We start from the raw sequence: 14,741 nt of genomic DNA, 5'->3' as shown, positions 1-14,741 counted from the left end.
AAATGGAAGGATGCAAATGGCACCATCTACTCCTAAAAGCACCGGAAACCCTACAGCAGATCCAGTTCATGCCCTAAAGGGCCGTTTCTCAGAAATAGGTCCCAATAGACCAAGAACATCAAAGCAACAAACTACATAAACATAAAATTGGTTGCTCAAAACCCATTCTAAATACCTCCAGGGGAAGGGGAGGGAGAGGAAAGCTGAGGAAGAATTAGAACCAAAACCAACGTGGCCAACAGAAGTTGGTCCTCATCTGACTAGGAAGACCCGTAACGCATGCTTGCATCACTACAGGCGCTGCGCGTGCATGTGTGCATGCATGCGCTAGACTCAGTTGCCTTTCTAGTTCCACTGCCCAAGGCTTGATGAGAGAAAGACAGTGGAGAGGATGCAGGGCCCTGGGCATGGGTTTCAGAAGGCCTTCTCCCGTTGGCTCCAGGCATGGAGACAGTCAAGACAAGAAGAGCGTATGAGTCTGAAAGACTCTTCCTTTTTTCTCAGAAGAGGAGGAAGATTCCCCTCCTACCAGCCTGCTTAGCTCTAAGCAGTTGCCTGAATCATTAGAAACGGGTAGGGAGGGGCAACTCTGGGTGAGGCTCCTGACCCAGGACTTAAGAGGACCACCACCCTCATCCCCAGCGCCCCACCCCAACCCCAGCTGGTGACTTCATTCTCAGATGTAGACAAAAAGAGCATGAAATGATTGCAACAGGGATGAGTGAGAGGGAAGAAGGCATGAGGGGAAGTGGTATGATGTCTGGGAGGGAGAAAAGCAGGCTGCTACACTCACGCACGCATGCACACACGCAAACGTGCGCACACGCTCCCTTTCGAGCCATTATCAGCCAGGACATGGGGAAGGCTTCAGAGACAGGGGAGGCCAGTGTCAACAGGCATGAAGCCCAGGACAGAACCAGCAGAAGAAGGAGAGGAGGAGGAAGGAGAGTTGGAAAGAGAGAGCTCAGCCTAGCCCTGGGTGTGGGCAAGACTCTTTGTGGTTCTCAGGGCTAGAGGCCCACAGAGGCAAGTAGATAGATGGTGCTTACACTCTGCCTAAAAGGTGGGGCATAAGAGGGGCCAGAAGAAGTTATCAAGAAAGAGCAGCAGCAGAGGTGAGACAAAGAGGAAGAAGCAGCAAGAGGTAGGCCAGAGAAGAGGCTGAAGGGAACTGGACCTCCTGGGTAGGGGGGACACCCAGGAGGGGAGCCTCCAGGCAGGGCTGCTCTCCTGTCAGTCAACACCCAGGGGACCTAGAAGGAAAGTGAGGAAGGTCTCGGGTGCCCATCTAGGCAGGGAATGGGGCTGCTGCTAGCCCACACAATGCCTTATGTTTTTGATTTTTTTTTTTTAAAGGCATCTCTTCCCCAAGGCACTTCTACTGGAAAACTATCATATTCATTCTATTAGAAGACATCTTTACTGCCATTTGCAGGATTATTTTAGTAATAAATATTCAAATCTTCATGGTCTATAAAGCACACATGGCATCCTTGTGTAGCGTGCAACCTGCACCACTGTCCATGGCAGGCCTGGTTGGGAAGGATCAGGCAGGGCTCTGAGCCTCTGGCCTGGACACTAGAGAGAAGGCAGAAGACTTCTCCCCACTCTGGTTGCTGGGTAATTTCAGAGGATGGTCTTGCCTAAGCAAATGGAAGGAGAGGAAGTGAAGGGAAACTGGATAATTAAGAGAATAGGCAGGAAGCATAACCAAGAGCTGTGCTGCTTGGGATAAGGCCTCTCAACTCAGGGTCCAGGAAAAGAGCTGAGGCCACAAGCTTCTTTCCCATCTGTGGTACCCATTACAGCTAGCGTAGAGGGCCAGAGATGCAAGTGGCCATCCAGAGGCTGGCATTCTCTGACATCTTTGAGTGTCCCAGCCAAAGCCCAGTGAGCATCCTGCCCTCCTGCAGGACACTGGCGTTGTGGGGAGGCTTTTCTAATCCCCGCTTTCATTCCAGGGGCTGCAGTTCCCAGGGGCTGCCACTGGAGTATCCAGGGAGGATGGCAGACGGGCAAAAGGGCAGCTGGGAGAGTGGGAGAGGCCGAGGGAGAGCTCACCTTCTGCGCACCCAAGAAGGCGTGGCAGTGACATGAAACATTAGGTCACATGGCCTTCCCATCCGGCCTTAGCGTGCCTACACATCTGCACAGAGAAGGAGAAGAAGTTGAGAGAAGAAAGCAGACAGCAGCACAGAATAAACCCAAACAGCTGTGGTGGACAGAGAGCACACAAGACAGACGGACAGACAGAAAATGAGGGAGTGGGCAGAGAGAGAAACCATGAGATGATGGGAGGAGAAAAGGGGTAGGGTAGGAGATAGCACAGGCAGAGACAGGGGAGCAGGGGGAGTGGGGAGAGACAGAGAGAGAAGCCAGGGAGGCTGACAGAGGGTGGGGGAGGTGGGGGCAGTGCCCCGATCATGCATTTCAAGACAGGTCACTCAGACTCCATGCGCAGGGTGGCAAGTTTGCCTGAGAAGGTGACAGGTTCGAGGCCCAAAGCCGAGAAGGCCAAGCCTGTGGTCTATGGTTATGGCAACCTGGATGTTGTGCTTCTGGGGTCCTGCCTATGAGGGGGGCCTGGGGGCGGGGCGTCTGCTGCTGAGCCAAGCCTGGTAATGAAAATATTCAAATCTTCAATGTCTGCAGTGGGAATGATGCCCTTGTGTAGTGCGGAACCTGCACAACTGGGCTTTAACCTGAGGCTTCCTGGGGCAAAATTGGGCCAGGACACTTGAAGGGTTCACAGCTACCCACCCTTTCCCTTCCTTCCTCCAAGGGAGTGTGCAGAGTAACCCCGCATGGGGGTCCCAGGCAAGATACAGAAGGCACCAAGGCCCAAAGGGGCTGTGGACTGAATAGGTCAGTGAAGACAGCAGGTACCTCCTCCGATCAGATCTGCCTCCCTAAGGGAAGCCCTGCTGGTCTGTTAATGCTGCAGCTTCAAGAGGGTGGACTCGGAGGGGCTGCTGCCCATGGCACCTTCCAGGCCTCCAGAACCAAGTCTGGCTGATTTTACCCATGCAGCCCTTCCTGCTTACGCCAGCCATCTGGGTCCCAGAAGGTGAGCTCTTGCCCAATTTTCTCAGAGACAGTAGAGGAAGATGTGAGAAAGAGCAGAGGGGCGGCGGGGCGGGGGGTGGGGGGACCAAGGCAGAAGGACACGCCACGCTGAGGGGCCTAACACTACCGAAGAGACAGACCATCCAGACCCTGTCGCCGTGGAGAGGCAGGGAGAGGGAGGAGGGCATGGTTCGGGTCTGGCATGAGGTGTGCTGGGCAAGGAAGGAGCACGGGGCCCGAGGTACCTTCTGGGCTCCGGAGAAGGCATGGTAGAAGCTGGACACGTAAGTCATGATGGCTTTCTCATCCGGGCGGGCGGTTCCGACGATGTCTGTTGAGAAAAACCTTGGAGTTAAAGCTACTTCCTGATGTGATGGGGAAAGCAGCTCTCAGAAGCACCAAGCCTTCCTGCCAAGATGCTCAGCCCGAGTCTAGCCAGCGTCTGGCCCTGACGGCCACTGACGGGAATACGAGAGGTAGAGGAAGGAGTGAAAGGTACCCGAGGGAGCAGACAGACAAACCAGAGTGAGGAGCACTCCATGGGACAGCTGGCCCAGTGTCCACAACAAGTTCAATGCCAGGAATGAAAGGAGTCGGAGAGAGAAGACAAGCGCTAACGTTTAGAAGAGACATAAGTATAATGATGATTTTGTAAACCACCTATACTTCAATAAAAAACATTTTAAAGAAGGGTAATAGTTATCAGGAAAAAAAAGAAAGAAAAAAGAAATACAACAACGAAATGCCACAGGCAGACACTGTTTGGATCTTGATCAACACAAACCAACTAAAAAGAAGTAACGGGGGTATTTGATTTTGAACTGGGCTGCAGATGTATCAAGGAATGACTGTCAATGTGCTAAGTGTGAAAACTGTTTTATCATTGCAGAGGAAAATACTCCTAGGTTTAAGGAATGTATTCTGAACTACGTAGCAGTGAGATGCTATGATGTCTGGGATTTGCTCTAAAATATTTCAACAAAGAAAATAAAGAAAAAAGAAAATGACAAAACCTCGATAATTATTGTATCTGGATTCTAGGAATATGGAAGTTCATGATATTTTTCTCTCTGCTTTTGTACATGTTTGAAAATGACCCCACACCCTGACAGACATTGTCATAAACTATCATCTCTCCCATCGCATCTCCTAAGGGCTGTTCATCTTTCTAAAAAGTCATTTGCTTTTCCCTAAGTGCCCTTTGCCCTCCAGCCTTTCCCCTATGAAGTTAGGTATGTATACAGACGCCCAAACTCAAATCACCCCTTTGAGTAACTCATCACTGCAAACTCCCAAGTGTGTACATGATGCACATTAATACACACTTTTCCCTCCCCAGCAACAAAGGAACACTGTGCTCCATCCACCCCGCCACCCAGTACCCCAACTCCAAGACCTTGATGAGGCACCTGCTACCACCTCTTCCTCCAAACCTCAGGGAATTTGTCTGTGGAATCCCTGACAGGCCGGTGACCCTGAGGCTCTCCCAGTGAGGTCCCAGAGACCAGGCCATCTCCCTTCCAGCCTCGGGCTGCGGGGCCCACCCCTCCTGGCCGCTGGATACAGGAGGGAGACGAGCCAAAGGCCCAGAGGGAAAGCGCCTTTCACCTTCAGCATCCAGCATCTTGGGGATGTCCAGGTACTTCTCTGCCACATCGAAGGCTGTGTTCAGATTTGTAAGTGGATCATCCTAGGAGGAGAAAGAAGATGGCACATGAGAAGCACAAGAAGTCTCTGACTACCCCCATCTGGACAACCACCAAGACTGGGGGGCAGAGAGCCCCCCCCCCACAGCTCAGTCCTCAGGCCCCAGCTCTGAGTGTAGAAGGCTGGCCTCATGGCCAGGGCTTGCTAGCTGGAGGTTTAAAACGCCATCTTTCCTCCTCAAGCCTCAGTTTCTTTTCAGAGAAATGGGATAAAGAATGTTTGGCCTGCAGCCTGAGAAGGACTCGCTAAGCAATGCATGCTGAGAGCAGGGCACTGGCCTGGAAGCCATCAGTCTTGGCTTCTGGTTTCAGCTCTGCCACCAACCAGCCCACCTGATAGGTAACCCACCTGTTACTCTGGAGTTGGACTAGGAGCTCTCCAGCCCCTTTGATGGTCCCATTCCATGAAATTTGGACTCCTTCAAATAGCCCGTCTTCTGACTATATTCTGGCTTCTGCTATCTCCTCAAGAAAACTTACTGGGGACTGGTGAGGACGTGGAGAAATCAGATCACTTGTGCACTTTTGGTGATATTGTAAAATGGTGCAGCTGCTGAGGAAAACACTATGCAGGTTCCTCAAAAAGTTAAACCGAGAACTACTCTGTGACTCAGCAATTCCACTTCTGGGACATAGATCCCAAGAACTGAAGAGCAGGGACTCAAATAATGTGTCCACCCATGTTCACGGTAGCCTTACACTCAATAGCCAAGATGTGGAAATAACCCAAATGTCCATGGACAGATAAATGGATACGGAATATTATTCTGCCACAAAAAGAGATTCTGACACATGCTACAACATTGACGAACCTTGAAAACATTTTGCTAAGTGACATAAGCCAGACTCAAAGGACAGATATGATATGACTCCACTTACTTAGGTACCTAGACTAGTCAAACTCATAGACATGGGAGGAGAATGACAGTTGTCAGGGGTTGGCGGAAGGGGGAGTGGAGAGTGATGGTTTAAGGGGTGCAGAATTTCAGTTTTACAATATGAAGATTTCTAGAGAGGGATGGTGGTGACGATCATACAGCAATGCAAATGTACTTAATGCCACTGAACCGTACACTTAAAGATGGGTAAAGTGATACTTTTTATATTATGTATATTTTACCACATGAAGAAAAAAATTTTTAATGTGGAAAAAAAAAACACAACTTAGTCAGGGGAGTTCCTTGCTGGATCTCCTACACTATTCTTGGTTTCCCAGACTAAATTAAAGCAAACTGGTTTGTCAGCCTAGAATTCAGTTTCCCCATGTGCTTAAGGTGAGGATCATGGGGTGAAAAAGGATAAATACATTCATTTGGGAATGCTTTCAGGAAGAAATTGCTCAAAACAGAGAAGGTGGAGTCCTTCTGGGAAAGTCTCTGATGGCTTCCAGAATGAGAGAGAGAAGGAAGGAATGAAGGAAGGAAGGGAGGGAGGGAGGGGGAGAAAGGAAAAAAAGAAAGAGAGAGAAAGAAAGGCAGACAGGCAGAAAGACAGAGAGAAAGACAGAAAGAGAAAGAAAGAAAAGAGAGAAAAAAGGAAAGAAGGAAAGGAAGGAAGGAAGAGAGAGAGAGAGAAAGAGAAAGAGAGAAAGAAAGAAGGAAAGAGAAAGAAAGAAAGAGAGAAAGGAAGGAAGGAAAGAAGGAAGGGAGAAAAGAGGAGAGGAGGAAGAAAGGAAGAAACGGAGGAAAGGAGGAAGGAAGGAAGGAAACTGCCAACCAGCAAAGGTCATTTCCGTCCAGGGCCTCAGGCCGTCCTCAGGCCCCGGGTGCACAGCCACCTGCCGCACTTGGCCCCCAGGGACTGCCAGGCTCCCACGCCTACCTAGAGCAAGTGCGGGAAGGAAGTGCTTCTCAGTCAGGGCTCTCGGCTCGCCCCTGTTATCAAGAACCAGAAGCTGTGGCAACCTCTGTGTTTTCTGGAAAGAACCCACGTTTCAGTGGAAACAGCTCTGTACTAGGATTTGGGCTGGATTTTACTGCTGGCTACTGAATTAAAGAAAGAGGAAGACAGACATAGAGAAACAGGGAGACAGACATGATCAGGGAGAAAGGAAAAGACACAGGAAGGGACAGATGGTGAGGAGAGAGCTGGCAAGGATCAGACACAGGCCTCTGGGGTCTGTGGAATGCGGGGAGGTGCGGGGGGTGCTGAAGAGTCAGTCAGCAAGGCCCCATATTATATGGGGGGTGGGGAAAGGCTGGCATTAACTGGCTGCTGCCACCCCAGCACTCCCACGCAGGGACAGTCACATGCACACCTGTCACGAAAGTGCATTGGCTGAACAGTAAGGAAGTGTGTGATGATGCCTTTTATAAAAGGTCTCTGGGTTTGGCCACATAGCTTTTAGGCAGGTCAGGGGGACGTTCTTAAATTGATTTTTTTTTTCTTTGCAAAGCGGCTGAATTGGAGGACTGATAACCCTTGTCCCCCTGGAGGTTAGCTTGGGAAGAGATGGCCCCTGGTCCACGCACACCTGGACACAGCCACACACAGGGCCAGGCAACTGTCTCCTCTCCCTCAGCAGGTGGGCCCTTCCAAGTGGGCAGAGGCCCAGCTTGAAGCTTCAGGCCCAGCTCAGGGTTTCTGGAGGGGGTAGGAACCTGCTCCTTTCCTCCCTCACAAATCCTTTTCAGCAATGCACCCCACCACACCCCGAAACAGAGGGTCTGATGCCATGGAGCAGCTCCTGCACTGGCAGCATCAAGCCTTGTGTGGCCACTGGGAAGCAGCAGAGGCCTTTTCTAGGGGCACAGGCAAGGTAGGGGACTTCACTGAACACTGAGCTCTCCAACGGTCAAGGTCAAGAAGACAAATACCAGAACGGTCATTCCTAGGAGCCCTTTGCCAAGAGACCCAAACACTGACAGGGGACGTTCAGCTGAGCTCCAGGTCATCTCCTGGGGTGTGCAGAGCGCTGCACACGTGCCCTCTCCCAGGAGGCCTGCACCACGAGGCTTCTCGGAGCCGGATGGACCAAGAGGGAGGATGTGAGTACAGACAGTGTTCCGGACAGGCCTCTCTAAGGTCAGGCCAGCATCCCTTAACCAGTCGGGACACTAAGAACCACCACGAGGTGAGACACACCGCCTCCACGTCCTAGTCCGCTCCTTAACACACATACGCTCGAGAAAATCCCTCAGCAGCTTTACAGCAAAAGTATAAATGACATCAAGCAGCAGCAAGACCCCCCAGCCAGACTGCCGCAGGGAGGGAAGGCAAAGGCGAGGCGGGAACCTGCCCAGGACCGGGCGGCAAGTCTCGGGCACGGCTGGGACAGAGGCCCAGAAGACGCGGTATCTTAAATGATGAAAGTGATATATCCACTGCGCAAAACCCCGAAACCCAGAGGGGAAAATGCCGCTTAGTACTCCATCATCCCTCCAAAACTGCTGTGGTGGTTTTGCTATTTTTCCAGGCGGGCTGGCATGTCAGCAAGTACACACGTGCTGGGCACACACGTCCTGAAGCAGCCCTAACAGAAGCAGTGTTTTTCTCTTGCTTCTAGACGGGCCGTCTCCTCAGCTGGTCTAAGGAGCCTGACACCCCTCATGCTGGGCCCTGGGCTCTTAGAACAGGGGGCCCAGTCCTGTCCTTCCCCCACCCACCCAGAGGGCTCAGCTTGGTGGGAGCTTGGGGGACGGGGAGGAGCTCACAAACCTTCCGCAGCTTCCCGTAGTCAATCAGCTCAGGCCGGTGTCGGTGGATCAAGGCACAGAAGCCAAGGCCGTCCTTCCAGCTGCCCAGGGGAGAGAAGGAGGGGCGGGGCGCGCTGGTGAGTGGGGCCAAGCGCCAGGGGCAAAACACTAGGCGGGGGTCTCCTTTTCAGGATGAATACGTAACCCTTCAGAGCAGGGGTTGGGAGAAGACGGGCTGGGAAGGACATTTCTTCCTGCCACAATCCCAGGCACTGGGCTAAGACCCTGAGGAGCTTGGCAAGTGAGATACACATGCCACATCCAACCCTACCCCCACCAAGGTCTCTGGTCCTCGTCCGCTCAGATCCAGAGCCCCAGGCTGGAATTTCCCACTCTCCTGGAGGCCCTATGAGCATCAACCAAAGGTGTAGCAGGCAGTAGCCAGGAGGGAGTGTCTGCTTGGCAGGAGGGAGAGAGGGCATCAAAGGGTCAGTGACACTTCCTTCCCAGAAAAGACTTCTTTCCCAAAGGCCCCTGTTCTGTTCTGGAGCTGAGACTGACCCAGCCAAGGGGCCCAGGGGTCCTTGGGGGAAGCAGCCTAGTCTCTGTGAGAGCCCCTCAGCCCCCGGCCACTCACCTTATGTGGAAGTTCTGGATGTTGACGTTTTTGTAAGGCGCTGTCTTTCTCTGACACCACAAGAGCAGCCCTTCCTTAGCCGAAGTCTCTGCAGGGAGGGGATGACAGGTGGAGAGGTCAGCGGGGCTCAGTGGAGGGAAGGCCATGGGCTCCTGGAAGGCCCACCAAGGCCACAGGGCCCATGCTCATTCGCACAGGGGGTCCACACAAAGACCCCTACATTTCAACCCTGCTGCTACCAGGCCACCAACTCTTTTTCCTTGACAAAGGCTGAGAAGTTATTTGAGAAACACAGAAGGAAGTCAGGAGCTTTTCAGAGCTGGCCACATTATACATTTAAATCCTGAGAAAATTGCCTTTTAAACTTCTAGACTATCTCCCGATCACTCCCTTTTATTCAAAGACATGGCAACAATACAAAAGAAGTCAGCAACCTCTGTCAGGTGGCCACTTCGGGGAGGAAAGTTTGGTCTGTGCAATCTCAAATCCAGGAATCTAGAAGGACCGTGGAGTGCACATAGCTACGTGGGAAGAAAGCGTTAGGACTCCTACTCAGATTCAGCGCTCATTTTAAAAAATAGGGCTTCCTTATATTTAATGCTGAGACTGACATCGTTGCTGTGTGTGTAAAGCAGCCACGTGTCTGAACTGAAGGGACCGCACCCCGTGCGTTCATGTCTGTGAACTGCAGGTTATGGTACCCAGTGAAATGGTTTGTGGATGAACTCATTTTCTTTCAATTTACAAAATACTTTAAAATGATGTTAAAACAATTCCTGCAAACATGATGCAATAATTCGAGCACAAGCATACAACAACAAAAATATCACCAAAGTTAACAGTCCTCCTCCCAGTTCAAGCTCCTCACCAGCTACAATACAGGATTAAAACAATTTAATCAGAGCCGACAAGAAGTCTGTCCACAAGAATCACACCGATTTGAGAAAGCTATTTGAAAAACAGATTTCTATTATCACTAACAAGAACCAGTTCCTAAGTGATTGTGAGCATCTTTTTAACCACTTCAGCCCTGAATACCATGTCTCTATAGGCCAAACTTAGACCTTCACACTGCTGTATCACCAAGTGTCAAATCAACATTTCCATAAGAAAGCAACTTAATCCGTATTGTTCCCATTAAAAAATTACTATTTTGAATAAAAATCTTCGAGATTTCTGGGCCATTAAAATGAATTTAAAATATTTTTATTACCTCCATCTCATCTTTTTAAAATTTGTTTTGTTATGTATGTTTTATAATATGCATAGCAATACATGAATATAGTTTATTATAAAATAAATACACACATATCAGACATAAAGCTCAAAAACTGCTGGAGTATGAAATCAAAAGTCATACCAAGTGAAGTGAGCCAGAAAGAGAAAGAAAAATACCATGCAATATCACTTATATGTTAAATCTAAAAACAATGAGACAAATGAACTATTTACAAAACAGAAACAAACTCACAGACATAGGAAACAAATTTATGGTTACCAGGGTGAAAAGAGGGGGTGGAGGGATAAATTGGGAGTTCAGGATTTGCAGATACTGACTACCATACATCAAACAGATAAACAACAAGGTCCTACTGTATAGCACAGGGAACTATATTTAATACCTTATAATAGCCTAAAATGAAAAAGAATATTCCTTTTCATATATATGTATGTATGTATAATTGAATCACTATGCCATACACAAGAAATTAACACAACACTGTAAATCAACTATACTTCAATAAATAAATAAATAAATAAGCAAACCTGCCCCCCAACCTCCCCACCCCTCCAAAGATCACTGCTCCAGACCACAGTGGTCCCTTGCAGATCTGCGAAGTGGCCACCAGAGGGTGCTACGGGAGTAAAGTGGAGGACCTGGAGTCAGCTCACTCTCCCAGGTGCAATTCCCTTACTCTTTCACATTTAACAACCCAAGAGCCAGGTGGGGTTTCCAATACACTTCCCCACAGAGGGGTTTCCCTGGGACCAACACACCTGTGGGGACCGGTACTCTAAACAGTTCTTACTTCTCTGCAGACTAGGAGGGAAGACAGATGCCAGCAATGGATAAACAGCCCAGGATGCAGCCCATGATCAAGGCCCTATTGACGCTACGGCCCCTACTGTCAGGGAGAAAGATGTGATGGTGAAGGGTCAGAAGAGGTGGAAGCCTGGGCCCGGCGTGGAACAGAGCAGGGGCTGGCGTGGAACAGAGCAGAAGACCTACCTTCCACAGAGATGTCCTGGATGGCGAAGCGGAGGATGATGGTCCAGATCATGCCCAGGGTCATTTTCACGTTCCCATCCACAATTTCTACAGAAACAGCAGCAGGACGTGTTAGGATGGGTCTCAGCAGAGACAGAGTTCAAATTCCCCAAGGACCCATATCGCTCCACACCCTCCACTTCTAGAAGGAAGTCAGTATGTTTTAAAAGTTAGTGCAATTACATGTCACAGGTACCAGAAGGGAAGTCTATTTAGGGGTGTCCTGGGGGCCCCAGGAGGCTGTGGTCGATTCGACTGGGTACAACAGTAAAGGCAACAGAGAACAGGGTGTCTTAAACCCCAAGTGGTGTCCAGCAGCCTGACAGAAAAGAAAGATGGAGAGGATTTCTAAGTCATCACAAATGTTCTGGCACTTCCGTGAGATGGGGACCTCTGGGCGAGCACAGCTCTAACTCAGACCTGGAAAACCAGTGCAGGCAACAGAAAGTAACCACCCGACAAAGGTTTATAGACTACCATCTTGAAGAATCCACTCGCTCACAAATCAACCTCATGATGCCATCAGTTGGGTATTTTTTAATAAAAAATCAAATAACAGCTTCAAGGTCACAACTAAGAGATACACCACTAAGTTCAGTCTAAGAAGCACCTTTTAGACCTTTCAAATAATTCTATAAATTCTATGAAGTAATTTTTTTTTTCGGTACCAGGCCCAGAGGCAGAAAATACGAAGATATGCAAGCACTGTCTTTAAGGAGCCTGAAACAGCCACTTATGGTCTTAGGGGCTCAACAGGTGGCAATCAGACTCCTTACTTTGACTCCTGCTTCCAGACAGGAGATGGTAACCTGGCCCCATGGTGAGGTACTCTCAGTTAAAAGTCAGGCATTCAAAGAATATTTTATTTTTTCCCACCTGCAACACTAGTTTTAGGGCACACCCAACAGAACCACAAGACAGGGCAACTTCCAGGGACTCCTGATTCCCTGGACCCACGTCCACGAGGGTTTGCTTCCCACAAAGCCCTTAAACAAGAGTGGATTCCATTAAGGAAATAATACTCTAAGATCTCATCCTCTTCCTCAAGAGGGAGGGCAAAATTCATGCTGCTGTATGAGCAGTTTCTGGGGACCAGAACCTCTGCCAAGACTGCATCCGGGTGCTGCGCAAAGAAGGAACAGCATCTACTCTGGCCATGGGACAGGATGTAACTCTTCTGCTGTGAGTGGGGTTTAAGTGCCCCTCCCAGAGCCCTAGGCATCAGCAGGGCAATGACCAAAGTTGGAGGACCAAAGTTGGAGGACCTGGGGTAGAGAGACAGGGAGCTGTAGCAGCATACGCCCATCCTCCTTAACTAGAACAGCCAGCTCCTATTTTGCAGAGCACACTGGCAGGAAGAAGAGTCAGTTAACCAGTTAAGAATCAGTTCCTAGAGGTTTGATATTTTTTAAATGCCCCTCCATTTGCAACTCCCAATGATTTCATACCTGTAACATTTAAAGAACCTATACAAATTGTTAAGGAAAAAACTCTAAATTCGTAATAGATAATTAGGCAAAAGACATGAATAGACACATCACAAAATACAAATAACCAATTTATGTCAATCTCACTTGTAACTAAAGAAATAACATACCATTTTCCCAGCTATTAAATTAATGAAGTTAACAGGAGGGGAGGGTATAGCTCAAGTGGTAGAGTGTATGCTTAGCATACAGAAGGTCCTGGGTTCAATTCCCAGTACCTCCTCTAAAAATAAATAAATGAGTAAACATAATTACTACCCCCCCAAAAAAATTAAAATAAAAAATTAGTGAAGTAAAAAACAAGCAAACACAAACCGTGATGGTCATAAGACTACCACAATGCAGCTAGAAGTAAAAATTGGTTTTAAAAACAAAACAAAACAAAACAAACACCTTTCTGGGAAATAATCTGGCAACAGGTAGCAAGAATCTTGAAGTTCACTTTGTGAGAGTAAAATTCTCTCTCTAGCCACAGCCAGTGGTGTGAAATTCAGAGTAAGGCTCGCTATGAGGTTATTTATCATGGCCCCACATGGGAAACCATGTGAAGATACAAAGTACAAGGCGAGACTAAGTAAATCCCCAGACCCTGTCACCCCTCTGCTCAAACCTCCCTGGCTTCCCACTTCACTCTGAGTCAAAGCTGATGGTCAGGAGGGCCTCCCAGACCCCTCCTCCCTCTTCCCCTCCAGGCACACGGCCTCCGCACAGCTCTCCCCTCCCGGGATATCCCTCACCTCCCTCCATCTCACCGAGCCTTTCTTGGGCCTCTGACTTTCCCCCACCTGACACGTGTGTGTGTGTGTGTGTGTGTGTGTGTGTGTGTGTGTGTGTGTGTGTGTGTGTGTGTGTGTGTGTGTGTGTGTGTGTGTGTGTGTGTATTCTCCCGTGTGTGTGTGTGTGTGTGTGTGTGTGTGTGTGTGTGTGTGTGTGTGTGTGTGTATTCTCCCGTGTGTGTGTGTGTGTGTGTGTGTGTGTGTGTGTGTGTGTGTGTGTGTATTCTCCCGCTCCCCTTCTACAACACAGCTTCCTAAGGGTAAAGATTTTTTTCTGTTTTGCATCCCTGCTTAGAGCCCAGCATTGCACCTGGTACAGAGAAAGCCCTCCATCCACATTTGTGGAATGAATGGACGGACACTGGAGGACACTACCCACAGGTGGGTATGTGGGCAGAAAACATAACAGCCCCCAGGCTCCTCTGGGACCAGATCCATGGCCAGAACAGAGCACAGCTGTGCCAAATAAGTAGCCAACTAGCACAGCCATGGAAAGTTACATTCATGAGTTTTTAATGACTCGGAAAAATCTTTATAATGATGGAAGTAGAAAAAGCAGGTATGAAATTCTGTGGACAGCATTTCAAATCAAGGGGAAATTTTTTTAAAGTCTAGAAAAAGCTCCAGGTGGTGGTGTTGCCGCTTGGTCTTTCCAGGAGTGGAGGCTGTAGTGCTGGCCCCTCCCTGACCCAGTGTGCCTGTTCCCAGCACTGCCCTATTTGTAAAGGCCAAATACCCCAGCCTCCAGCTGGCTCAGGGTCCTCCCAGGATCGGGGAAGACAAGGCAGCTTCTTCTTTGGGTCTTGCCCTACTTACTCCTCTCCTTCTTCCCCAGAAACTTCCAACCCCTGAGGGTTTTGCTTATTGAATTCTCACTCCTACCAGAGAAGCAGTTTCAATCCAGAAAACACAGGAGCCAAGTGTAGGCAAAGACAACAGATGTGTTCAGTTAAGAACCCACACACCACCCCAACCCCACTGCCCACCTGACTCCTGCTCCACCCTCAGCATGTTAACTCCCCAGAGAGCCCTCCTGCCCTGGTCCCCAGAATGGCAGGCCCTTTCCCAGGCATCGCTGTGTTTGGAGTAAGGACGCTCATCTCACAGGCAGCTTTATGTCAGGGGGCTGCCTGCAATGCTGGGGTCCAAAAGGAAGGTTCCAAGG

At 49.4% G+C, this 14,741-nt stretch overlaps 1 protein-coding gene across 3 annotated transcripts in view; it reads right to left on the bottom strand.

The window, feature by feature from the left end:
• The window catches only part of ACTN1 (actinin alpha 1), a 91,707-nt gene that overhangs the window by 21,958 nt on the left and 55,008 nt on the right, over positions 1–14,741 (bottom strand). For all 3 annotated transcript variants that reach the window (XM_010962305.3, XM_010962306.3, XM_010962307.3), the window contains exons 4-8: positions 11,275–11,361; positions 9,045–9,132; positions 8,430–8,508; positions 4,675–4,756; positions 3,312–3,397 (exon numbers count right to left, since the gene is read on the bottom strand). In XM_010962305.3, coding sequence (XP_010960607.1) covers positions 3,312–3,397; positions 4,675–4,756; positions 8,430–8,508; positions 9,045–9,132; positions 11,275–11,361 — 422 coding nt within the window. The remainder of the gene's footprint in view (positions 1–3,311; positions 3,398–4,674; positions 4,757–8,429; positions 8,509–9,044; positions 9,133–11,274; positions 11,362–14,741) is intronic.

The sequence above is a fragment of the Camelus bactrianus genome, chromosome 6 (assembly GCF_048773025.1).
Source record: "Camelus bactrianus isolate YW-2024 breed Bactrian camel chromosome 6, ASM4877302v1, whole genome shotgun sequence".
Classification (NCBI taxonomy): Eukaryota; Metazoa; Chordata; class Mammalia; order Artiodactyla; family Camelidae; genus Camelus; species Camelus bactrianus.
This window is presented reverse-complemented; position numbering and strand designations above follow the sequence as displayed.